General features: G+C 44.4%; 1 protein-coding gene across 5 annotated transcripts in view; it reads left to right on the top strand.

Moving 5' to 3' along the window:
* LOC147122628 (janus kinase and microtubule-interacting protein 1-like) overlaps positions 1-27,339 on the top strand; it is a 546,134-nt gene that overhangs the window by 437,303 nt on the left and 81,492 nt on the right. For all 5 annotated transcript variants that reach the window (XM_086007999.1, XM_086008029.1, XM_086008019.1 and 2 more), the window contains one exon: positions 6,466-6,534. In XM_086007999.1, the coding sequence (XP_085864125.1) occupies positions 6,466-6,534 (69 nt within the window). The remainder of the gene's footprint in view (positions 1-6,465; positions 6,535-27,339) is intronic.

Here is a 27,339-nt window from a genome sequence, read left to right as displayed (position 1 = left end):
GTGTTTCCAGCATTTTCTGTTATTATTTAAGTATAACAAAGGATTCATTTCCCAAATGAATTTTCGGCAAGCATGTTCGCTTTGATTTTACCACACGCTTTAAAAACAACAACACAGTGTTTCATGTTCATTGAGGTTCTCTAGAGTTTTGTCATCTCAGCTCAGCACAATTTGCCACTGGGTTGATATTTGTCGGAAAAAGCTTTTGTATATGTCTTTCCTTGCTACATCAAAGCATTGCTGCACCAAGGTAATGGACTGATTGTGACTTGCAGCAGTTCCCCCCCACACACCCTGCAAATTGTAATCTAATTTCTGCCTTTATCCTGATGTGTAGCTAACAGCATATATAATGCAGTATTTGTGCAGAATGAGCACTAATAGCTGCACACTCTGGTATAGTTGGGGCATGCAAACATGAAGTCAGTCAACAGAATTTGAGTGCGTCCTGTTGTATGGAGTGTTTTAAATTTTGTATATGGTTTTTTGTCAAGTTTATTTTTCAGTAGGAATTCAGGAGAAACTTTACCCGGAGAGTGGTTAGAATGTGGAATTCGCTACCACAAGGAGTAGTTGAGGAGGACAGCATAGATGCATTCAGGGGGAAGCTAGATAAGCACATGAGGGAGAAAGGAATAGAAAGATATGTTGATAGGGTGAGAGATGAAGAAGGGTGGGAGGAGGCTCGGGTGGAGCATAACCACTGGCATGGACCTGTTGAGCTGAATGGCCTGTTCATGTGCTGTAAATGTTTTTTTATTTGTTCATGGGATGTGGGCGTCGCTGGCAAGGCCAGCATTTATTGCCCATCTCTAGTTGCCCTTGAGAAAGTGGTGGTGAGCCGCCTTCTTGAACTGCTGCAGTCCGTACTCCCACAGTGCTGTTAGGGAGGGAGTTTCAGGATTTTGACCCAGCGACGATGAAGGAACGACGATATATTTCCAAGTCAGGATGGTGTGTGACTTGGAGGAGAACTTGGAGGTGGTGGTGTTCCCATGCACCTGCTGCCCTTGTCCTTCTAGGTGGTGGAGGTCATGGGTTTGGGAGGTGCTGGAATACTTTGTGATCTGCAGTCTCAATGATGTTGAAATGTAACTGTAAGCAGTAAAACCGCTCTTTTCAGTTGGTAGAATATCTATAGGAGGCCAATAAATCAACTGCCAAGCATATATTTGAGCGTAAATAGCACTCTGGCACCCTATCTCCACGGTTGTGCGGGTGGATAATGCAGCTTCATTCAGCCACCCACACAAGCGACGTCAGCCTCATCTGTATAACAACAACATTAACAAGTTTCACGGTGCATTTATCTTACAGCACGGTAAGGTAAATGAGGCAATGGTTCTTGTTAGTGCCCTTGGAGATACAGGTGCTGCAGCAGTAATATAAACACCGCGCCAGTTAACGATTTCTTTCTGGCACAAGCTGGCTGCGTGCTCGGTCCTCCTGTACAGGCCAGTGGTTTCTGATTGCTGACTTGGATGGACCTTCTGCCATTACTGGGAAGGAGCCAGAAGATAAAGTCACTTTAGCTCCACTGCGTTACACAAATGGGGTGGATTCTACAGTGCCGGGAGTCTCGGGTATTACAGGTTATGTGGAAATGCAACTCTAAGTCGCTTTGTTTCCACTCTGGAGATCCCAGCATCTCTCCACTCTGGAGATCCCAGCATCTCTCCACTCTGGAGATCCCAGCATCTCTCCACTCTGGAGATTCCAGCATCTCTCAAGTGTGGGAAAGAAATCAAGGCCTCCTCCTCACAGCCATCGAGAGTCATGTCACTTGAATGCTGGGAAATTGTCAGTCAGCCAAAAACTCAAAGTCCAAAGCAAAACCTGATTTCAGTAACTGCTGTAGAGGGATTCTCAGCATCAGTACTCTTCAAATAAAAGAAAACAAGCAGCAACAAAGAATTCTGAGTATTTTAACATCCTTTTGTTTATTTCTGACTTTGTTGATTTTTTAACCTATTCTTCCCCATCTCCTCTCCTGAAGGCAGTGACCTATACTGAACTATGCCCATGGATGTCCTCCAGTACCTTACAAACATAGAAACATAGAAGATAGGAGCAGGAGTAGGCCCTTCGAGCCTGCTCCGCCATTCAATGAGATCATGGCTGATCATCCAAATTCAGTACCCTGTCCCTGCCTTCTCCCCATATCCCTTGATCCCTTTAGCCTCAAGAAATATATCCAACTCTTTCTTGAATATATTTAGTGAACTGGCCTCCACTGCATTCTGTGGTAGAGAATTCCACAGGTTCACCACTCTCTGGGTGAAGAAATTCCTCCTCATCTCAGTCCTAAATGGCTTACCCCTTATCCTTAGGCTATGACCCCTGGTTCTGGACTCCCCGGCCATCAGAAACATCCTTTCTGCATCTAGTCTGTCCAGACCTGACAGAATTCGTCTTTGTGAGCCGACACAAGTCGTCTTTGTGAGCCGACATACTTAATGCTGGTAGGTTATCTGACTGTGGGGGGCATCACAGCCCATTCAGCTCCTATTGACACATGTCAGCTGTGGCTCAGTTGGTAGCACTCTCGCTTCTGAGTCAGAAGGTTGTGGGTTCAAGTCCCACCCCAGAGATTTGAGCACAAAATCTAGACTGACACTTCAGTACAGTACTGAGGGAGTGCTGCACTGTCGGAGGTGCCGTCATTCGGGTGAGATGTTAGCGGAGGCCCCATTTGCCCTCTCGGGTGGATGTAAAAGATCCCATGGCACTATTCAAAGAAGGTGTCCTGGTTAATATTTATCCCTCACCCAACATCACTAAAACAGATGATCTGGTCATCATCACGTTGCTGTTTGTGGGACCTTGCTGTGTGCAAATTGGCTGCCATGTTTCCTACATTACAAAAGTAAGTACTTCATTGGCTGTAAAGTGCTTTGGGATAATCGGTGGTTGTGAAAGGCACTATATAAATGGAGGTTCATTGTTCTTTCTAATTTTCCAGTAGTAATCAGGGATGAGGGCTGATTTTTTCCCCCCTCTCCCTACCACTGGGTCGCTGAGGCTAATGGCCACTATGGCTGAGAGCACCTATCTCATCACAGGCCAGAGACTAAACCTATACCTTCCTGATCTATTTGGCTTGCACCAAACCTAGTGAATTTGCCCACTGAGCTTTAATAAGGAGTCTGATCTCCTCACAGAAGGAAGTCAGCAGGCCTCTAGTACCTCACCCAAGTAGCCATTGTCATGTGTGAGCTTACACAGTGAATGTTGGTAGGCTTTGGAGAGCTTGATCTTATCCACGCCTGACATTCTATAGTAGATGTTACTGAGAGGAGAAGGGGTGAAATCCCTCTTTAAACAAAAAACACGAGAATGACAACTTTGCTCCATAATGAATGAAGTTGCAGGAATGTGTAGCTTTGCAATTTGTGAGAATGTAATTTTTTTGGTGGTTAATTATGGAAAAACCAGATAGTCGCCCATTTGTTTCTTGTTAAATGAGGACCTTCACAATTGGGAATGGGAGTTCTATATTTTAATCGGGCCCCTTCCCACAGTCTGTTTCAATATCTGTGGTAAGCCACAACCCTCCCATGACATCATCGAAGAGAAACAAGGCAAAAAAAGAGGCTAGGAGCTGGATTTCCCTCCTTCCCCTGGAGGAGGGGTGGGACAGGTCTTCAGCTTATGGCACCGACCCTGCCATGGGCCCAAACCATCTCCCTGGCTTGGGGCTCATTGCCGATGCAGGGCAAGCTCCTTGCAGGAGCCCCGCTGCAAGAGGGATCCCACCACTGCCGTGGGACAGAACATGCAGTGATGGTGCTGCTGCAGAAGAAGAGGAAGCCGCCATTTAAAGGGGGTGGAAAAACCCTGAAGAACAGATTTCTTTTTAGGCCTCGGACTTGGTAAGTGGATCACCCCTGAGGGATGGGTGAAATGCCCACTACTGAGCTCTCTCCCTCCAAAAGGAGTATCAGTGGGCCTTTAGTGTCCTGGTGATCCTGGGGATTAGTGATGGGAGGGAGAGAAATCAGGCAGGTAGGAGTGAAGGAGTAGCCAGCAGTTTTCCCAGCTAGGGTAGGAGGAAGAAAATAAAAGTTGCCATGGATACGCAGCGCTAGGCCTCATCACCCAGTTTCATTACCATTTCTGCTGCTTTAGTATCTTGAGTTGGGGCAGTGTAGCAGAGGAAAATCTTGGCCAAGATGTTAATTCTAAAGATAAGATCAGATTTCTTCATAATTGTTTGATTTCTAAGAAGTGGTTGTGATTAAGCCTAGCCTTTGAATTTGAAAGCTATTTCAATCTGTGATGCAATGAGTGCCATTTTGTTGCTAAATATTATAACGAAACATTAAGGCAAGGTGGAGTTTACAAATAATCTAAAACTGGATCATCTTGTTAAAGTTTGCATTTTAATGCTGACATCTGGGAGATTCTCAATGCAACGTGAGGTTAGCTCATTACAGTAATGCTGTCATGCTGTAGAAGTGTGTTTACTGATATCCATGAAAGCAAAAGTAAAAAAATGTTCAATTCACCTGGACACCAAATAAAAATGGTAAAATCTGAATACTTAGATTGAAGTAATTTGTTCTGGTCTCTCACATTATAAAATACCTATTCTGTGTGTTGAACTGTTTTCTCATATCTACAAGTCAACATCACAATAGTTAAGCCTTGATTTGAACTCTGGGTGGGAATCAGGCAGGCTGGAGCCGATGCAGGCAGCAAACCCCTCTGACATTGGCAGCGTGTGGCCCAGGCTATTTTAACGCCCAAGCCTCACTTCCATGCTCCCCGGTTAATTGCCCACCCAGAACCGGTGGGAAGCGACAACTGGCCGGTGGGCAGGTGCGGAATACTGGGCAGCACAAAGCCGCCAGCGTTGGACCCAAGGAACGGTGCCCGACACTCTGGTAAATCATGGGGAGTGGGTTTTGGGAGGGCCTTGCGCTTGGTGAGGATGGGCAGCCCGAAGTAGAGGACCCATGGGTCGTAGATGAACACTCGAGCTCCTGGCCCGACAAGGGAAGTTAGAAAACAGTTTAAAAACCTACCTCTTTGGGCCCCTTCTGGCCCCGACTCTTCCTCCCGCTAGCTTCACCTGGTGGGATTGCCACAACGACTTCACTGTTTAGGCCACTGGTTAAAATAGCAGTTGTGCCCCAATGACATCATCAGAGCCTGATCTGCATATTTAAAGAAGGACCCCACCGGTTTCTGCCAGGTGTCCTTGCTGTTTGCTCAGAAGAGCAGGTTAAAACTGAAGACTGCAGGACGGTGATGGGTCAATCTTCCTGGGCGATTTTAAATGCCCGCACACCTGCTTTCTGCTAGGCAGGATTAAAATTGCCCTGATCAAATTGACTTGCTTACAGCGCAGAGCAGTGTTTTCTTCCTGACTGCCTACTTAAAGGGCATAGACTTCATGGAAACATTTGTTTTCACAGCAAACCTATTATAATTTGTAAACAAGTACACGGGGCGATGCCTTAGTGTGTGGCACTGCAAAAATATATCACATATATGTAGTCTCATCGGATGAATTGGTTTATGTCGTCTCCTTGCCCAAATCAAAAAAAAAAGGCTGGCCAAAATACCTTTCCATAAAGACGGTGCATCAAAGCTGTTGACGTGCGCCAGGTAAAACCATTTTGTAATACAATCATGCAAAAATCCTTCTGCTTCTAACTGGTGTTCCCAAAGAAGACCGTTCTAGGAGCAGGAGTAGGCCATTCAGCCCCTCGGGCCTGTTCCGCCATTCAGTTAGCTCATGGCTGATCTGTATCTTAACTCCATTTACCTGCCTTGGTTCCATATCCCTTAATACCCTTGCCTAACAAGTCATGAGACATAGAGAGTGAACTACTCATCCTATCCCTTGACATACTTGCCTTTCATTTGATGTCTTCATGATAAAAAACTGGTAAACCTTTCTTCATTTGTTTACAAACACGGCACAGTGTTGCAAATTGTGCCAGCTGCACGTGAAGTATTGTGGGGAGGGGGGCGGGGCGGGGGGAGAAACACCTGACGCCTCTCCTTCCCCGAAGAAAATGAGTCCTGCCAAATATTTTTCATGAAGATCGTGCCCTTCGAAGGACCACAAACCATTTATTAAAAAAATGTATTTTGTGGCAGGATGTGTTACGTTAAATGTTTCCAAGAATAAATTTGAAATACAATTTCCTGCATAAGAGGCCAAGATCAGATCAGCCATGATCTCATTGAATGGGTGGGCAGGCTCGAGGGGCCGAATGGCCTACTCCTGCTCCTATTTCTTATGTTCTTATACTTTGAAAGCGAAATAACCACAAGCTATAAACAAAATACAAGACCAGTGCCTGGAACAGTTAACTTCCCTTTAAAATGCAGATATTGCCTCTGTCATCTGGTTCGGATTTCTTTGACCTTTTTAGCTAATTGTGTCTGTCACTATTAACGCCACCTGTGTACTGACTTATCTCCTCTGATGTGATTTCTTGAAAAATACAGTGGCTGAAACAAATTGAAGGCACAGAGGCTGCCCTACACCAGAAGATGTTGGACCTGGAGAACGAGAAGGTACCTTTACACATGTTATCACAGCAAGTGTGGGATGATAATGGGAACCTACTGCGTCACTTTGGCGGGGGGAGTGGGGATGCTAGAGATTTGGAACTTGTTAAATTAGTTTAATAAAGCAACCTTATTAGCTGATGTACACAAATAGCTGGATAGTGTTATACATGTACGCCATTGCTCTTTGAAAGACGCATTCATTTAATTGCAGTGTTTTAATATGAAATGCATATTCTGTTGTAACTGAAGTATTAAAAGTGGAGAATTTAGAAAATTCACACGCATTTTTCCGTGCCTGTATTGTATAAGAAATGAGTTTAGTTGCATGCTGGGAGGGGCTCAGTCAGTAAAAATCACAACATGTTGTGACACTAGGCCATCCAGATAAGAATCTCTAGTCTGTGCTGACTAAGCTAATCACTGGATCACAGGTTTCAGAAGGAGGGGGAAGAAATGGCGTAAACATTGGGATTTTTTTTAAAGAATACTGTAATAATTGCAAACATTTAGGCTCTGAAATTCCATGCCAGTTTTGGCAGTTTTTCCATGTGAAGTTGAGGCATTTATCTGGGTGGAAGCCATTTTCTCTTATTTCTCCACTCCAGAATCACCCCCATCTTGAGTTTCCAGACAGGAATTTGGCCCTTCCTGTGATCCACCTGACGAGTCGGCGGCCAGCTCATTACCATATATGCTAATGAGGCTGCTGGCACTGCAGCCTTGAATTTCTTGGTTTTACACTCACAATGCACAAAGAGTAAGTTAGACTGAGAGATGTAAGGTTGCAACAGTTGCCGGGATCAGCTCAGGCAGGCAGAAGTGAGGAGTTTCTGAGCTGGAGGAGTTTGATTACTGCCGCTGGGAATGAGCAATTTGTTTTTAGCATTGTGCCTGCACAGAGTGGATTGGAGGACGGGCAGCACAGGATGGGGCAAGAGGGGAGTCGGACAGCATGTTAAAAAGAGCATGGAGCCCACCAGATATTACCTTCCAGTCCCCCTCCCCTCAAGAATATACAGGCAACGCTGGTCACATGAGGGCCTTAGTGAGGAGATGTGGAGCAGAAGGGTGCACTTCACCAAAGAGCCACTAGGGCAGCACTGGTACCTACTGCATGAGGACTTGCAGCCACCCTCATCGGCCCTCATGGCTTTCTTTGTGGCTATGAAGGTGACAACTGCACTCAACTTTTATGGCACAGGCTCATTTCATGCAGCCACAGGGGATCGCTGCAATATCAATTACAACAAGAATGACAACTGGCACTTATATCGTGCCTTCAACATAGTAAAGCGTCTCAAGGCGCTTCGCAGGAGCGTTGACTCCTGGGCCCCATATAAATATTCAGGCTTGGACTCCCGCCTGAGCCCGGCGGGCATCACTGCCCGCCCGGCGGGAGCAGGAATTTGGCCGCCGCCATGTGGGGCCCAGAGGAGCACTCCAGCTTCCTCGATCCAGCTCCAGGCAGGTTTGGCCTGGCGGGAAAGCCACCACTGCTCGGCCGCTCAGACCTCAGCTTGAAATTGCAGATTGGGGCCCCGATTACATCATCAGAGCCCGACTCGGCTTGGGGCGGGTGCCCTTGCTGCCTGCAATTTAACATTGTAGTCGGTTAGGATTACGGCACAGAAACAGGCCTTTCGGCCCAACCAGTCCATGCTGACGTTCATGCTCCACTCGAGCCTCCTCCCATCTTTCCTCACCTAATTCTATCAGCATAACCCTCTATTCCCTTCTCCCTCATATGCTTGTCTAGCCTCCCCTTAAATGCATCTATACTATTCGCTTCAACCACTGCCTGTGGTAGCAAGTTCCACATTCTCACCACCCTTTGGGTAAAGAAGTTTCTTCTGAATTCCCTATTTTATTTCTTGGTGACTCTTATATTGATGGCCTCTAATTTTGCTCTTCCCCACAAGTGGAAACATTCTCTCTGTATCTACTCTATCAAAACCTTTAATAATTTTAAAGACCTCTATTAGGTCACCCCTCAGCCTTTTTTCAAGAGGAAAAGAGATCCAGCCTGTTCATCCTTTCCTGATATGTATACCCTCGCATTTCTGGTATCATCCTTGTAAATCTTCTCTGCACTCTCTCCAGTGCCTCTATATCCTTTTTATAATATGGGGACCAGAACTGTACGCAGTATTCTAAGTGTGGTCTAACCAAAGTTCGATACAGGTTTAGCATAACTTCCCTACTTCTCAATTCTATACCTCTAGAAATAAACCCTAGTGCTTGGTTTGCTTTTTTATGGCCTTGCTAACTTGTGTCGCAACTTTTAGTGATTTGTGTATTTGTTCTCCGAGATCCCTTTGTTCCTCTACCCCACCTAGACTCACACCCTCCATGTAATAAGTGACCTCCCTATTCTTCCTACCAAAATCTAATACCTCACATTTATCTGTGTTGAACTTCATTTGCCAATTATATGCCCATTCTGCAAGTTTATTAATGTCCTCCTGTAATTTGTTGCAGTCCTCCTCAGTATTGACAATTGCGCCCCCCCCCCCCAAATTTGGTGTCATCTGCAAATTTAGAAATTGTGTTTTTGATTCCAAAGTCTAAATCGTTAATATAAATTATGAACAACAGTGGTACCAGCACTGATCCTTGTGGAACACCACTACCCACCTTCTGCCACTGTGAATAGCTACCTTTTACCCCTACTCTCTGCTTTCTGCCTTGAAGCTAGCTACCTATCCATTCTGCTCCTGACTCCGCATTCTCTCACCTTGTTCATCAGTCTATTATGGGGTACCTTATCAAAGGCCTTTTGAAAATCTAGATAAATTACATCTACTGCATTACCATTGCCTGCTCTCTCTGTTACTTCTTCAAAAAATTCAATGTGGTTGGCCAAACAAGACTTTCCCTTTTGAAATCCATGCTGACTATTCATTACTATGTTTTTGGTTTCTAGGTTTCCCTCTATTTTCTCCTTTAGTAGGGATTTCATTATTTTTCCTACCACCGATGTTAAGCTGATTGGTCTATAATTCCCTGGACATGTTCTATCCCCCTTTTTAAACATCGGTATTATGTTAGCTATCCGCCAGTCCTCTGGCACTACACCTTTTTCTAACAAATTATTAAATATTCGTAGTAATGCCTCTGCTATCTCTTCCCTAGATTCTTTTAAAATGCGTGGATGCAGTCCATCCAGACCAAGGGTTTTATCCTCTTTGAGTTTGATTCATTTATTTAATATATCCCCTCTATTATTTTAAATGCACTTATCTCGTTACTAATCTCATCATCCTGTTCTATCTCCCTGGTAAATACTGAAGCAAAATAATTATTTAATATGTCTGCCATCTCTCTATCGTTACCTGTGGTATTATCCTGTCTATCCCTTAATGGCCCTATTCCCATCCCAACCTTCCTTTTTTTATTGATGTGCCTGTAAAATATTTTACTATTTTGTTTTATGTTCCTTAATAATTTAATTTCATAGTTCCTCTTTGCCTTCCTAATTGTTTTTTTGACTTCTCTCCTAATCTCTTCATATTCTCCCTTATCATGCTACCTATGTACTTAATGTATGCCTCTTTCCTTACCCTCAATTGTTCCCTTACGGCTTTATTCATCCATGGAGTCTCATTAGTGTTTAGTTTGTTCTTTCCTTTTAGCGGAATATATTGTTCCTCCATTCTGTTGAACACCGTTTTAAATGTTTCCCATTGCTGTTCTACATCATTGTTTGCGAATATTGTTACTCATTTTATTTTCCCAAATTCTATTCTCAGCCCCTCAAAATCAGCTTTTCTCCAATCTATTACTCTGGTTTTCATCATACTTATGTCCTTCTGAATTATCATCTTAAAGTGTATTATATTATGGTCACTATTGCCTAGATGTTCCCCTACTTTTACTTCTCTTATCTGCTCTGCTTCATTCCCCATTACTAGATCCAATAGCGATTCCTCCCTTGTTGGGCTTTTTACATATTGGGTTAGAAAGGAGTCCCTGTACACATTGTCAGAACTCCATTCTCTTATCCCCTTTACCTACCTCTTCTGTCCAATTAATATCGGGGTAGTTGAAATTCCCCCATGATTATTATTTTTTTTTTACTCATTTCCCTAATTTGTCTGCATATTTCTTCGACCTCCCTTCCACTATTAGGTGGTCTGTAGACTACATCTATTAGTGTGATTGATCCTTTATTATCTTTTATCTCTATCCACATGGATTCTATTTTTGTCTTGCTGACAGCTGCGTTACTTTTTTCTACTGCCACTATGTTATCACTAATAAGTACAGCTACTCCATCTCCCCTTTTTCTCTCTCCATCTTTTCTAAATATGTTATGCCCTGCAATGTTTAATTCCCAGTCCTGATTTTTCTGCAGCCATGTCTCAGTAATCCTTACTATGTTTGGTTCCTCGCAATGCATGATTGCCTCCAGGTCCCCTGTTTTATTACGGGCACTGTGTGCATTGCTGTACAGACAGTTTAACTCATTTTTAATAGGATTTCCTCTCACTTTATGTTTAACCATCTTTTTAGACTCCTGTTCTATAACTCTATTTATTCCCTTACCATATATGTCCTCCCTTACTTTATTCTTTCCTATGCTCTCTTTTTCTGTTTTGTTTATATTTAGGCTGGTTACATTTCTTGTAGATCCCTTACCCCCGCCTTACTAGTTTAAAGCCTTTGCCACCTTCCTATTTACCCTTTCCGCTAGGACACGGGTCCCATTCCGGTTCAGGTGGAGCCTGTCACATCGCTACAGCTCCTTCCTGTCCCAGAACTAGTGCCAGTGTCCCATGAAAAGGAACCTCTCTTTCCCACACCAGCCCTTTAGCCACATGTTAATTCTCCTGATCTGTCTGTTTCTATGCCAGTTTGCACGTGGCTCGGTCAATAATCCAGAGATTATTACTCTCGAGGTCTTGCTTTTTAATTTAGAGCCTAACTCCTGATACTCTTTCAGCAGGACCTCCTCCCTGTTCCTAACTATGTCATTTGTTCCAACATGGACCACGACAACTGGATTTACCCCCTCCCTTTCCAAGTTCCTCTCCAGCTGCCGTGAAATATCCCTTACCCTGGCACTGGGCAGGCAACACACCCTTCGGGATTCTTGTTTTTGGCTGCAGAGGACGCTATCTATCCCCCTAATTATAGAGTCCCCTATCACTACCACATTTCTATTCTGCTCTTCCCCCCTCCCCCCGCCCCTTGGACAGCCTTCTGAGCCATGGTGCCTTGGTCTGCTTTGTGGCTGTCCTCCCTGCAGTCTTTCTCCTTGTCCTCACAGGTAGTGAGTACATCATACTTGTTGGACAGGACCAGTGTCTGCGGGACCTCCTTCTCAACCTCTCCTAAATCCTCGTTACCCGGTTCCCTAACAGTCACACCCTCCCCTTCCTGAACCTGTGCTTCCCTCTGGGGTGTGACTGCATTATGGATAAAACTGTCCAGAAATTTCTCCCCTCCCTTATGTGTCGGAGTGTCTCCAACTCGCACTCCAGCTCAATGACTCTGAGCCAGAGAGATTCGAGATGGAGCCATCGCCTGCAGACATGTTCGCTCGGGGCAGTCTCGCTGTCCACAAACTCCCATATGCTGCAGTCTAGGTACAACCTGCCCTGCCCTGCCATATCTTAGTCTAGCCTTATTTCATTTATTTAATTAAAGTCTTTATTCAATGATTATTTATAGTTATATTAATTAGTTTAACTAGTTAAACTAGAAATTTAATACAGTACTTTGTAGTTTCCTGCACCTAGTTTAAATCTTAGAGAGCAAAAAAAGAACCTTAATAGTCACCAACCAATCACGTACCTGCTGTCCTGTGACTTCACTCCTTGTTTTTTGGAAATTGTCGAAGGTTCGGCCACCGCTGATACTGCCTCCAATTGGGTCCGCGCTGCCCGGTCTCCCGCTGTTTTAAGTACAGTTGCCGCTGATACCGCCTCCAATTAGGTCCGCGCTGCCCGGTCTCCCACTGTTTAAATACCGCCGCTGATACTGCCTCCAATTAGGTCCGTGCTGCCCGGTCTCCTGCTGTTTAAATACCACCGCTGATACCGCCTCTAATTAGGTCCGCGCTGCCCGGTCTCCCGCTGTTTAAATACCGCCGCTGATACCGTCTCCAATTAGGTCCACACTGCCTGGTCTCCCGCTGTTTAAATACCGCCGCCGCTGATACCACCTCCAATTAGGTCGGAACAGGAAAGGAATGGGGAAGTCCCCCACTCTATTTTAACTGTCCCCCCTATTTATTTTGACCAGGCAGAGGGAGTTAAAATTCAGGCCATATGTGTCAACGCGAGATATACTGGATATTGCCACAATGCATTCATCCTTCGCAATTCGGCTCTCCATGACCTCTTCAAGGGAGAAATCAAGTCAACCAATGGCTTGTAAAGACAAGGCCTTCCCCCTGCTCCAATGGATAATGGCGCTGCTCAGAGTGGCCCAATCAGCAGCAGGGGAGCTCGATAACAAAGTACATGCCTCTATGAGAATGGTAATTTAGAGGATCATCTGGATATTAAAAGGACGCTTTCACTGCCTTGACAGGTTAGGAAGAGCTTTGCATTATGTTACATAGAAACATAGAGGATAGGAGCAGGAGTAGGCCATTCGGCCCCTCGAGCCTGCTCCGCCATTCAATGAGATCATGGCTGATCATCCAAATTCAGTACCCTGTTCCTGCCTTCTCTCCATATCCCTTGATCCCTTTAGCCTTAAGAAATATATCCAACTCCTTCTTGAATATATTTAATGAATTGGCCTCTACTGCCATCTTTGGCAGAGAATTCCACAGGTTCACCACTCTCTGGGTGAAGAAATTCCTCCTCATCTCTGTCCTAAATGGCTTACCCCTTATCCTTAGACTGTGACCCCTGGTTCTGGACTCCCCGACCATCGGGAACATCTTTCCAGCATCTAGTCTATCTAGTCCTGTTAGAAATTTATAAGTTTCGATGAGATCCCCTCTCATTCTTCTAAACTCGAGCCTGGTGAATCTTCGCTGCACTCCTTCCATGACAAGAACATCCTTCCTCAGATAAGGCGACCAAAACTGCACACAATACTCAAGATGGGGCCTCACCAAGGCCCTGTACAACTGCAGCAAGACATCCTTGTTCCTGTACTCAAACCCTCTCGCTACAAAGGCCAACATACCATTTGCCTTCTTAACCGCCTGCTGCACCTGCATGCTTACTTTCAGCGACTGGTGCACAAGGACGCCCAGGTCTCTTTGCACTTCCCCTTCTCCCAATCTATTGCCATTTGGATAATAATCTGCCTTCCTGTTTTTGACACCAAAGTGGATAACCTCGCATTTATCCATGTTATATTGCATCTGCCATGCTTCTGCCCAATCACCCAACCTGTCCAAATCATACTGGAGTTTCTCAGCATCCTCCTCACAGCACACACGCCCACCCAGCTTTGTGTCGTCTGCAAACTTGGAGATATTACATCTAGTTCCCTCGTCCAGATCATTAATATATATTGTGAATAGCTGAGGTCCCAGGACCAATCCCTGCGGCACCCCACTAGTCACTGCCTGCCACTCGGAAAAAGAGCCGTTTATTCCAACTCTTTGCTTTCTGTCTGCCAACCAGTTCTCTATCCAAGTCAATACCTTGCCCCCAATCCCATGTGCCTTAATTTTACATGCTAATCTCTTATGCGGGACCTTATCGAAAGCCTTTTGAAAATCCAAATACACCACATCCACTGGTTCTCCCTTATCTATTTTACCAGTTACATCCTCAAAAAATTCCAGTAGATTAGTCGAGCACGATTTACCTTTTGTAAAGCCATGTTGACATTGTCCGATCCGGTCACTTTTTTCCAAGTGCTCTGCTATTACATCCTTTATAATGGACTCTAGCATTTCCCCCACTACCGATGTCAGGCTTACCGGTCTGTAATTCTCCGTTTTCTCTCTACCACCCTTTTTGAGCAGTGGGGTAACATTAGCTACCCGCCAATCCATGGGTACTGTTCCAGAGTCTATCGAATTTTGGAAGATGACCAGCAATGCATCTACTATTTCTACTATTGCAGCTTGTGCTCACATAGTTGTAGACTGCTGTTCCCTTGTAGAAGTGCCTTTTTTCTTAGCTCTGGGTAATGACTCAATACACTCTTGGATTCGTCAGACGGACAGGCCTTTTATTTCGCTTGCAAGGGGAATCAGCACCTCTACTCAAGGGGTGAGGCTACTATTCCAATGATACAGCGTAAGCGTTCCATATTTATACAGTGTAACAAACAAGTTTAATTGACATTCCTTTGTTCCTCAATCAGGATACATTTTAGATTAATCATTAGGTCTTATGACATATTGACAGAAGGATCCTGGACACATAAGTCAACGGTTAAGATATAACAGGATATGAATCGTGTAACCGGAGGTCCTCCTTAATCTTAATCATGTATCTGGAGACTAGATCTAACAAATTATTAGGTCACTGGGTATTTCAGAAACGAAACCCATTGTTTCACTTCTACATTCGCATTAGGTGGGCAGACATCTGTTCTTGGCTGTAATCCAGGTACATGCAATAGCTCTAGTTACACATCGACTCTTTACCTTTGTCAAGTCTGAAAACTTTTACCAAGCAAGCACTTGAAATTAACCCCTTATATCATGTAGATTTCCTCATTCCCCCCTTTTGTCCTTACTAAGGACAATCTTTCGCTAAGTTTAAGAAATTCTACATCAAAGGTCTCACCCTTAATATCCTCATATTCAGACATCATGGGTACTGGGGGAGTTGACGTTAATAAGGAAAGGACTTTTGTACATAATTTTAAACAACCAATCAATAAACTAATTAAAATTATCATCACAATTGCGATTAAGGCTTCCAAAATTTGCTTTCCTAGTGCTCCTCCCCATCCTGAAATCCAATCCCACATGGACCACGGTTCAGGTTGGCGTAGTTTCTTTACGGCCTCCTTTATGTGGTTTACCAGGTTGGTGATATTTTCTGAGCTATCTGGAATATAGGTGCAACATTCAGTTCCTATGATTGCACATGTGCCCCCTTCTTTTGCCAACAAATAGTCCAGAGCCATGCGGTTTTGTAAGGCAACAGTGCGCAAAGCCACCATTTCTGCGTTTACATCACTAAGAGCATCAGCAGTATCATTGGCTATTTGTTCCAACACTGTTTGTAGATTCTCTTGCTAGCTTCTCTGTTCCATACCAGGGAAATGCTATAGCAAAGTACCTTTCAGTTTCTGTAATGGCTCGTTTTGCTCGTGTCCCAGGGTGGCTATCCAAAGATGAAATATGATGTATATAGGGCACTACATATCCCAAATAACATGACCCAGTCCAGTTTTGTGGTAACCAAGGGTATGCTCTATGCCCACAGATGAAATAGGTGTTATTATAGGCTTCAAATTTGTTCCATATCTGGTGCATCATTCCTATTCCGTGTTCTCCTTTCCAGATTTTTTTACTAGTCAAATTTTGTACTGTGGACAGGTTCCACCGTCCCCAATAGGGCCATTCGACTGCACCCGGTGGTTTAGTAGTAGTTTTAGTCAAAGTGTAGTTACGTTTGCACTCACTCCATCCAACCATCAATCCTTCTCCATTGTCGTTTACCAGACAGACTTCTCCTTTTGTATTATTTACAGTTCCCATTGACGTCACTAATAGACTCTCTGGATTCCTTCGATTATCATATTGGGGATGAAACCATCCTTCGAATTTCGTTAGGTTATATCCTGCTCCCTTCCACTCATCTTCTAGTTGTTCTGGATCTGTCTTATTAAGTTTTCTTTTCTGAGTGGCTAATGTTGAAATAAAGGGCTGTGTAACTGGATTGTTACAAAACATTGGCCTGGCTGTCAGGGCCAGTCCTCCCTTTGGATTACCATTACAGATAACTCCTTCATTCGCAATTCTTTCACTTGGTGACACAGTATCGGGGCATATAACCCATAGCTTATCAAGCTTCTGTCCACTATCTTCTTCTACTATCTTATTCTGCCTAATCCTAAGACTCAGGGGTTGATACGGGGGTACCTGCATAGTGTGATCCTGAAGCTGAACCTTCACAGTCTCGTTATAGCATAAAATATAAAAGAAATCACTGTTTAAAAGTACACATTCTTCTATGCATGGTTTGCCCTTCAGGGGATCTGGGTAAATCAATATGGCAGTTTCAATTATCGTTAACAAAGGGAACAGTCTTATTAGAGTCCAAATCCAGTTCATCTTGGCAGTGTATCGTCTTCAACTGATGCCTTCTTACAATGGGACGCGTGTATCCATGTTGGTCGCTCCTTTACTTTTACAGCGGTGTTTGTGGTCAGGAGTACTTGGAAGGGTCCCTCAAATCTGGGTTGAAGGCCATTTTTTCGCTTGAAGATTTTTATGTAGACGTTATCTCCTGGCTCGAAAGTATGGCACTTTCCTTCAGCGGGATCGACCTGGGCTTCCTTCACCTGTTGATGGAAACTAGAAATGCATTTGGTTAGTGCAATGCAATAACTCAACATATCTTCCTCCATTTTATGAATGTCCATTTGTTTAGCTGTTAAAGGTGCCGAAAAGGGCAATCTTTGTGGTCTTCCCATGACGATCTCGTGAGGCGACAATCCTGTAGTTCTGTTGGTAGCAGACTGCATTGTCATTAAAGCTATGGGTAACAAATCAACCCATTTAAGTCCAGTTCCTTTACACAGTTTTGCAAGCTTGTTTTTCAGCATCCCGTTATATCTTTCCACTAGTCCAGCCGACTGTGGATGATAACTGCAATGGAGGTGCTGGTTAATCTGTAAGGCTTTGCATAGTTCCTTAATCACTGTTCCCGTAAAATGGGACCCATTGTCACTTGACAGTTTCGCTGGTATCCCAAAGCGAGGTACAATGTCCTTCAATAAACATTTAGCAACAGTGGTGGCGTCACTCTTTCTACAAGGAAACGCTTCAATCCATCTTGAAAACATATCAACAATAACTAATACATATTTAAAGCTCATACACACAGGTAGTTCAATAAAATCCATTTGCAAGTGTACAAAAGGGCCCATGGGGTTTGGGTGGGATGCGGGCTGTACCTTCTTTATTTTCCCTGCATTCATGGTCTGGCAGATAGTACAATTTTCACATATTTGTTTTGCCAACTTTGAGATTCCTGGTGCATACCAGGTCTTGAGGATATAGTCCACCATCCCCCCTTTGCCCGCATGGGTGAATTTATGAACACATCGGGCAATTGGTGATAGTAATGATTTGGGTGCCACCATGCGGCCGTCATGATGAACCCATAAGCCGTCAGTGTTTTTTAAAACAATGATTAACAACCCATTCCTTTACTTCATCAGAACTGGCCCTATCTTGATGGGTCAGCACATCATCTAAGGACGGGGGCTGCGGTATCTCTGGCTTTTCCCTAACAGGGAAGGCTGAAACTTGTCGTTCAGTACTTGATATAGCTACTGACTTAGCAGCACTATCTGCAGCAGCGTTTCCAAGCGCAACCTTGTCCAAATGCCCCGTGTGCGCTTGGCACTTAATAATTGCAATCTGTTTACGTCTCTGAATAGCTAGTAAAAGATTTTGCACTTTTTGTGCATTTTTAATCTGGGTTCCCAAGGAAGTCAGGTAACCGCGAATTTTCCAAATTTGTCATGCTCATGTCTGGTTATTTCTGAATAGTTCAATATTCATTGTCTACAATAGCCAGTCATTCCTAGAAAATGCTTCATTTCTCTTTTAGTTTTTGGCAATGATATGTTGCAAACGACCTTTATTCTATCCGGCGTTAACTCCCTGTTTTAACAATGATTCCATCACTGGCTCAATTCCTTTTTTTGCTTTCTCTGACAATGGATACTGTGACCTTTTGGGTAATGGTGCAGCTGGATTAATTGTAACTTTATAGGGCTGTGCAGTCTAATAGTTAGGAGGTATTTTAAATTTAAAAACGGCTGATAATCTTGTCCTGTTTTGTCATAGCAGGCCGTGCAGTGCAATTTTGAATGCCATTTCCCTAGTTTCAGGGATTCCTGGTATTGTTTTATGGAGCTTGTAACGAATCCCCACGCTCCTAACAGACTGACAAGTTTGGGACTCAAACTTGGGTCGGCAATTTCCCATGCGTAAAGAACAGGGTGTTTTATTTCTGTTACTGGGTACGCATATGCCTTATCTACTTGGATTTCTACCGTTACTCCTGATGGGGAGCAAATAATTGTAGCATTCATTTTGCACAGCAAGTCTCTTCCACATAAATTCATAGAGACATCTCCTGATAACAGAAAGGAGTGTTCTTCCTCAAATTCTTCTACTTTTACTGTGAGGGGAGTCGATTGATTCAAGCGTTGTAGTATTCCAGCCAATCCAGCTATCGGGGTCTTTTTCCCATTAATAGGCATTCCTTCAGAATATCCTTTCCCTAACACCGAAAAGGTTGCTCCTGTATCTACTAAAATGACATAGGTCTCCCAGCTATTTGCATTTTAATTTCAGGTTCGCTGCGTGAATTTAAAGAAACAACAGGCATTTGGTGGTCTGTGGCGCCTGGGGCTGCTGGTGTCAGTCAGTAATTCTGATCTCTATTTCTCCTAAATCCCTGTCCATTTGTAGGGTAACCTCCTGACTGGTCCGAAAAAGGGTTATGGACAGTGAAATTAGGACCTTTATTCTCTAACGGAGGTCCATTATTGGAGGTTTGGTTCTGACGATTTTTCGCAGGGCATTGGTTTGCCCAACGTCCGGGTTGTCCGCAATTATAACAATTACCAGATCGTCCATACCCTCTTACTCTACCACGTCTTCCTCTATATTCCCCTCTATTCATCCTTCTATAGTTACCTTGTTATCCTACCATAATAGAGGAGAAAGGTATTTCTTCGGGGTAATCTTTTTTTTTCTTCTGACTCAACAAACATAGAGGCAGTCTTTTTATCTGGCTGTTCTCTATTTCTCTCTTGTCCGTTAAACACTCCTTGAGGCAAGTAATTCTTTCTATGTTAAATGAACCATCTGAGGGAAAGGGCCTAGTCTTATTTACAGTCCATTTGGACCAATTTGGTAGGTGATCAATGGATGATTGACCAGTTCTTTAACATAAAGGCTGCTGACGTGCCTTTCTCGGGTGGCTTACTGGTGCTAGCACCCATTTTAGCAGCTTAAATGGTTCACTTAAAACAATCTAAACTCCCGTGACAATCCGTGATCTGCGTTGTACGCCCCTACAGATCAGATTAATAAACTATACATACGTATCAAAATTACAGTCACATCCAATCTTCTTGGTCTTTACTTCAAATCAGTGTCACAAAGTCCTTGACCATTTGTCACTCCGAGTGCCTTTAGAGTTTCGGCGCCTACTTTACGGTCCCGGCCTTCATGTGGGGCATTTGCCCTCTTAATAACCGGCCTGAGGCTAGGCGACTGAAACTCAGCACTTCCCGACTGAATTTAGTCAACTGACTGCAACAAGGTTTTTTTAAAAAAAATATTTACAGCACATTAAGACATATCCTTATGCTTTAAAACTCGAGGGTTCTCAACCCTCGTGGAAGGTATTTCTAACTGGGGAAAATACTGAATCCACAATAGCTTAGTGGATCATGTAAAAGACATCACTATTTTCTCAACCATACATTCTGCCGCGGGACTCACTTCCCCGGCTTGGGTCTTTTCCAACCCCTTCTGCAGTTTTTTTTTTCAGCTTAAATATTTTAGTTAAAACATACAACAATTCCGTAACACTCTATGATCTGCGTGGGACGCCTCTACAGATCAGACATGATTAAACATTAATACATATGACAATAAACAATAAACAATACACTTGTTAAACAACAACCAAAGTGTTACTAAATCCCCAACCTATGCAGCCTTACTGGACAAAGTTGATTGATAATAACAAGTAGTTAAATACTCACTCTCATAAACATTAAACATTGACACTGTGTTTCAGACAATCGCCCACTCTTCTTCCCTCTACCTTACTCCCTTTAGCCAAATTTTTTAGCAAAAAGGGCCTTCAATTTGTCCCAACTAACTTCACCCACTCTCTCTCCTTCTACCCTACTCCCTTTATGGAACCTTGCTAGTTCAATTTCCAGTAAATCGCTAGCTCCTTAGTTAATCAAATTCCTGACTTAACCTTCTCTCTCTGGTACCTTTATACAGTCCTTTTCTGCACGATCCTGTTCGCGGGGCGTCAGTGCCTCATGGCTGATCCTCTGTTCCGTTTCTGAAAGGGAAGCAGTCACAATGGCAGTTTAACCTCCGAACCTTGTGAGTCAATTACCCGATGGCAGTACTGTCCAATGGAATAAACAGACTATGCGCAGCTATGCTTCTGGCAGGGAAAGTCCCAAAAATGTGGCAAAACACCACCTTTGGCCGATGGGATTTTCCCAACCGAGCAACGTACTTGGCGTCTGTTAACTCACCAATTGGTACAGCAAGCCTCCAAATTGTAGAAGTGCCTTTTTTCTTAGCTCTGGGTAATGACTCAATACACTCTTGGATTCGTCAGACGGACAGGCCTTTTATTTCGCTTGCAAGGGGAATCAGCACCTCTACTCAAGGGGTGAGGCTACTATTCCAATGATACAGCATAAGCGTTCCATATTTATACAGTGTAACAAACAAGTTTAATTGACATTCCTTTGTTCCTCAATCAGGATACATTTTAGATTAATCATTAGGTCTTATGACATATTGACAGAAGGATCCTGGACACATAAGTCAACGGTTAAGATATAACAGGATATGAATCGTGTAACCGGAGGTCCTCCTTAATCTTAATCATGTATCTGGAGACTAGATCTAACAAATTATTAGGTCACTGGGTATTTCAGAAACGAAACCCATTGTTTCACTTCTACATTCGCATTAGGTGGGCAGACATCTGTTCTTGGCTGTAATCCAGGTACATGCAATAGCTCTAGTTACACATCGACTCTTTACCTGTGTCAAGTCTGAAAACTTTTACCCAGCAAGCACTTGAAATTAACCCCTTATATCATGTAGATTTCCTCACCTGCACAACTTTACTATCCAGTAAGGTCTAGAGTTTGCTGAGGAGGCAAAAGAAGTATATGGAGGAGAACGTCACAGTGACCTTAACTCTGAAGGATCCTCAGTGACAGCTGAAAGGGGCATCAGTGTACAAGTGACCAGTGAAGTCTTCAGTTTAACACAGTCCACCTTTGTCACCACTACCTTAAACCCTTTGCCTCCCACCTTCAAATAAGGGACTAATTCTTCAGTTCAGTACCCATCCTAGACTATGATGGCACATCAATCCTCTTTACTCTTGGCATTGTAATCACCTGATTGAATAAGTCAGCACGAAATAAGTGCAGTTTTTCTTGTATGACACTAATCTCCATGAATTATAAAGTGTTATTTCTATTTGAGTGCAACAAAGTTCAAAGTGAAAATAAGCGATACTCTCTGCACACACCGTGCTTCCCCTGCGTGTCTAAACTTGCCTTTCATTCTCCTATTCTAGTGCTTCTAGGTGTAACCTGAGGGCCTGTATCATGAGAGATGGTTGGCTGTTTATAGTCAACGAAAGGCTTCTGAGACTGAAGTAGTTCTTTTCTCCTAACTTGTTCCTGGGTGGGAGGTGCTGCTGGCTGCATCCCTGGAGCTTGTGCCTGAGCAGCCTGGTGTTTCCCCCAATGAGCCACTTGTGTGATGGTCTGGGAGGGAAGGCTGTCCTGAGAGACTTCAGTCTCAGGCTGATCGACCCCATCCAGTGTACTGGGCTCTGGATCAGTGGTCCCACTTGTAATGTCACACAGAATCACAGAAACCCCACAATGCAGATAGAGGCCATTTTGGCCCATCGAGCCTGCACCGACACATATCCCACCCGATCCCCGTAACCCCTACACCAACACATATCCCACCCTATCCCCGTAACCCCACATATTTAATCCCCCTAACACTAAGGGTCAAGTTGTAATTAATAACACACAGACTACAAGATTAAAGTTCAACAGGTCTTTACTGGTTGGAGGTCAGGACTATATAAAATACAATCTTACTACACAGTGCTTATATACCGGTGGTCACCACCGGTACTACGTATACAGCAGCCAGAGAAAGTAGTACATCTCTTAAGGTGGAACAGGCTTAAGTTCTCTTAAGGTGGAACAGGTTACATACACCACAATCCTCCCTTTTTAGCTTAACAGTCATATCCCCATTTAACATAACATCATAACATATATACATATATAACTTCAGGTATAAACAGTTCAAAGGTTCAGTCTCTCAGGAGGCCTTCTGATTCGGTCTGGATAACGCCTTTCAGTGGTCTCTGATTCTTGTTGCTGAGGTGACTCTTCTTGTTGGTTTCCTATGTATTGGACGTCATCATCAGGTACAGTCCCTGCCGAGGTAGATGCTTCAGGTTCATTAACGTCTTCCACAGTTGTCTCTGTCGCAACCATGGGTTTGACCCTTGCTCTTGATTCTACCAGTTGATCCGCATGACGCCTTATCACATTGTTACCAATATCTACTGTGTACATTAGAGGTCCTTGTCTGGCCCGAATTGTTCCGGACTGCCATTTTTCGTTTCCATAGCCCCTTGCCAACACTGGTTGTCCTACTTCGAAACTTCGAGTGGACTTGTTATTAATATGCCGGAACTGTTTGTTTTCCACTTCCCTCCGCACATTTGGTTTTAACAAGTCCAACCTGGACCGCAACCTCCTGTTATAAAACATCATGGCAGGACTTTGGTTAGTCACTGCATGAGCGGCGTTTCGATATGCCATTAGGAAATTGTCCACCTTGTGCTGTAGCGGAATCTGGTCATCGTTCATGGCCTTTATTGCCTTTTTGAATGTTTGGACAAATCTCTCGGCCAACCCATTTGTCGCCGGATGATATGGGGCAGAGGTATAATGTTTCACCCCATTCTTCTTTAAGAATTTTTGGAATTCTTCCGACACGAACTGTGGTCCGTTGTCCGAACAGATCTGTTCTGGCAATCCGTTCCTTGCGAATATTGTTCTTAACACCGCAATTGTCTTTTCTGAAGTAGTGGTATTCATCTTGATCACTTCTGGCCATTTGGAATGTGCGTCCACCGCAATTAGGAACATGGGGTCCATGAATGGACCAGCAAAGTCAATATGTACGCGTTGCTATGGGGCTGAAGGCCATTCCCATGGGTGTAGTGGTGCGATCGGAGGTGCATTTTGCACTTTTTGGCACCCAGCGCAGCTTTTCGTCAACTCCTCTATCTGTTGGTCAATACCCGGCCACCATACATAAGCCCTAGCAAGACTTTTCATCTTAACTCCCCCCAGATGACCTTCATGCAGTTCTTTTAGAACTCTTTCCCTTAACTTGGGAGGAATAATCACTCTTGTCCCGTACATCAAAGTACCATGGCAGACGGACAGCTGGTCTCGCCTTGCCGAGAATGCCGGTAACAGAGGATCACCACGTGTTGGCCATCCTTTCACTGTCACCTCGTAAACTCTGGACAGTGTCGGGTCATTCCTGGTTTCTCTTTCAATACTTGCATTGGTGACTGGTAAACACTCGATGATGGTCGAATGAAATAACTCAACAGGGTCAACTTTCGTCGTTTCTTCTTCTTCAGGTAGTGGCAGGCGCGACAGCCCATCAGCATTGCCATGCTGCTTCGTACCTTTGAATTCTATTTGGTATTGATGTGCCCCTAGGAAAAGGGACCATCTCTGGAGACGCTGTGCTGTCATCACTGAAACACCCTTCTTGGGGTTAAAAATGGATACCAACGGCTGATGGTCTGTCAGAAGTGTGAATTTTTGGCCCTGCAGGTAATGATTAAACTTCTTCACTCCCCATACAAGGCTGAGAGCCTTCCTATCGATCTGCGCATAGTTGCGCTCAGCGGAGGTCAATGATCTGGATGCAAACGCAACTGGCCTTTCCGTGCCATTTGGCAACTTGTGTGAGAGTACTGCCCCAATACCATATGGAGAAGCATCACAAGCCAACCGAATAGGCAGTGTCGGGTTGAAGTGAGCCAACACTTCCTCTGAGGTGATCAATTCTTTGCTTTTGCGAAATGCCTTCTTACAGTTTTCGCTCCATTCCCATGGCACCCCCTTCTGTAAAAGAGCATTTAGCGGGTGCAGTACCGTGGATAGATTTGGTAGAAATTTATGGTAATAGTTAATCAATCCTAGAAACGACCTCAACTGAGAGACATTATCCGGAGCGGGAGCCTTTACAACTGCCTCTATCTTGTCAGGAGACTTATGAAGCCCCTCCCGGTCAATGACATGACCACAGTACGAGATCTGCTTCTGGAAGAACTCACATTTCTGCCGATTAACTCTAAGTCCATACTCTTTCAGTCTGTTGAGCACCAGTTCCAAGTTTGCGAGGTGTTCTTCATCACCATCACCTGTAATCAGAATATCATCCAGGTAACATTGTGTGCCTGGAATTCCCTGTAATACCTGCTCCATGGCCCTTTGCCAAATTGCTGGAGCCGATGCCACTCCAAAAACCAGTCTATTGTACCGGTACAAACCTTGATGCGTGTTGATCGTGAGGTATTGGCGTGACTCTTCTTCAACCTCCATCTGCAAGTACGCCTGCGCCAGGTCTATCTTGGTGAAGTGTTTCCCGCCAGACAACGAAGCAAAAATATCCTCAATCCGCGGAAGCGGATATTGCACCGTGTGAAGCACCGGATTAATGGTGATTTTGAAATCTCCACAGATGCGAACCTTCCCTGGTTCTCCTGGCTTGTTGCTCGAAGGACGTTTCATAACGGGAACAATGGGCGTAGCCCACTCACTCCAATCTACCTTAGACAGTACACCTGAACGTTCTAGCGCTTCCAGTTCCGCTTCTACAGTAGGTCGTATTGCATAGGGTACCGGTCTGGCTTTAAAAAATTTTGGTTGTGCATGTTCATCAATCTTGATGTTTGCCGTAATTCCTCTCAGTGTTCCCAGTCCCTGCTGGAACACCTCTTTAGCATCATCCAATATTCTGGACAATCGTTTAGGTTTGACATCTGTTTCCCCGGAATCTACCGTTAGTGCCTTCAAGGAGTGCCAGTCCATGTTCATTTTCCTAATCCACTCCCGTCCCAGTAGTGGTGGACCTCCTTCAGGTAGCACATATAAGTCCATTACTTGGCTTTCTTCGCCCTTGTGGACCACTTTTACCTCTATCTTTCCGATGGGGTACACTCTTTGCCCCGTGTATGTTTTCAATATAATCTCCGTATCCCGTAGGGGAATATGTTGGAATAACCTTTTGTAATCTTTCTTATTCATGACCGTCAATGCCGATCCAGTGTCCAATTCCATCTTTACTTGGACTCCTGCTATCTGAAGGGTGACCCAAATTGTCTGGAGATCTGCATCCTTATCAACGTTGTGTACTCTTAAGCTACCCAGTTCATTACTGCTAGCGTCTGAATCTGACTTCTGTTCAGTCGAACTGTTCTTTGTCACCTTGTGTACCTTTATGTAATTTCCTTGCGGTGACTTTTTGTTGCTGGTCTTCTTTCCTGACCGGCATACTTTAGCTATGTGGCCAAGCCTGCCACACGTTCTGCATTCTTGGTTTTTAAACCAACACTGGTTCTGATCGTGCGTTGTCTTTCCGCAACGATAACATTTTACAGTACTCAAACCCAATTTATTTGTACTGAGTTCCGGTGACCGTAGCTGCATTACTGCCGTGCCTCTCGCTGCAGCTTCGTGTGCTGCTGCCATAGTGACCGCTTTCTCAAGCGTCAGCTCATTCTCCTCGAGCAATCACTTTTGTGTATCTTCTTTTAATAAACCACACACAAATTTATCTCGTAGCGCCTCTGTCAATCTCGTTCCGAATTGACAGTACTTTGCTAGCTTACGCAATTCCATTAAATATTCAGCATTGCTTTCATCCTTCAGCTGCCTTCTGCTGTAAAATTTAAATCGTTCCGCTAGCATCAGCGGCGTGGGGTTTTGGTGATTTTTCAGGACAGTAACAATCTCCTCGAACGTCTTATCCGCCGGTTCATCTGGTGATAAAAGGTGTTTCAATTGCCCGTATGTCTTCGCACCCATTAAGTTTAATAATGTTAGTGCTTTCTCTGCATCTGGGATTTTATTTGCTTTACAATAATTTTGTATGCGTTCTACATACATAGCCCAATCTTCGATGTCGCTATCAAAGGTTTAGGCATCGTTGCAATTTAATTTCTTTTTATTTTTATCCAAGATGGCGGCTTCCGCGCTCTTGTCTTCGTCCTCCGCCTACAAAATGGCGGTTTTCCCGCGCTTGGCGGTCTTCACCCTTCCCCCGACGCTGTCTCCGCTTCACCGCGGCTCTCGCGCCTTCAGTTGCCCCCAGACGCTGCGCCTTTTTAGCCCGAATGCGGCCCGGCCCTTATCACCAGCCACGATCGATGTCCCCGCGCTGAGCCTTTCGGCCCGAATGCGGCCCGGCCCTTATCTCCGGCCGCGATCGATCTCACCGCCCTTATTCCTCCGTCTTCCCTCCCCGTCTGTACAGCCAACGCGGCCGATTTTCTGGTCGCGTCGCTGCCCGGCTTACCCACTACCGAGGTAGAAAGAAGATAGCTGACAGCCGCTGATGGAGGCTTCGAGTTCAGGATGTCTTCTGCACTCTGGTTTCTCGATGTCTGCCACGCGACGTGTCTTCCAGCAGGGTGATGAGGGTGGAAACCTCTCTTCGACGTCCGTTCTGTGGACGAAGCCGCCGTGGATATAACTGCCGCAGGGTAAGAATCTGACTCGTCGCCACTGTAAAGTCTGTGTGTTCTAGTTGTAATTAACACACAGACTGCAAGATTAAAGTTCAAC

This window comes from Somniosus microcephalus, chromosome 2 (assembly GCF_052327205.1).
Source record: "Somniosus microcephalus isolate GS21.2 chromosome 2, FLI_Smic_1.0, whole genome shotgun sequence".
NCBI classification, from domain to species: Eukaryota; Metazoa; Chordata; class Chondrichthyes; order Squaliformes; family Somniosidae; genus Somniosus; species Somniosus microcephalus.
This window is presented reverse-complemented; position numbering and strand designations above follow the sequence as displayed.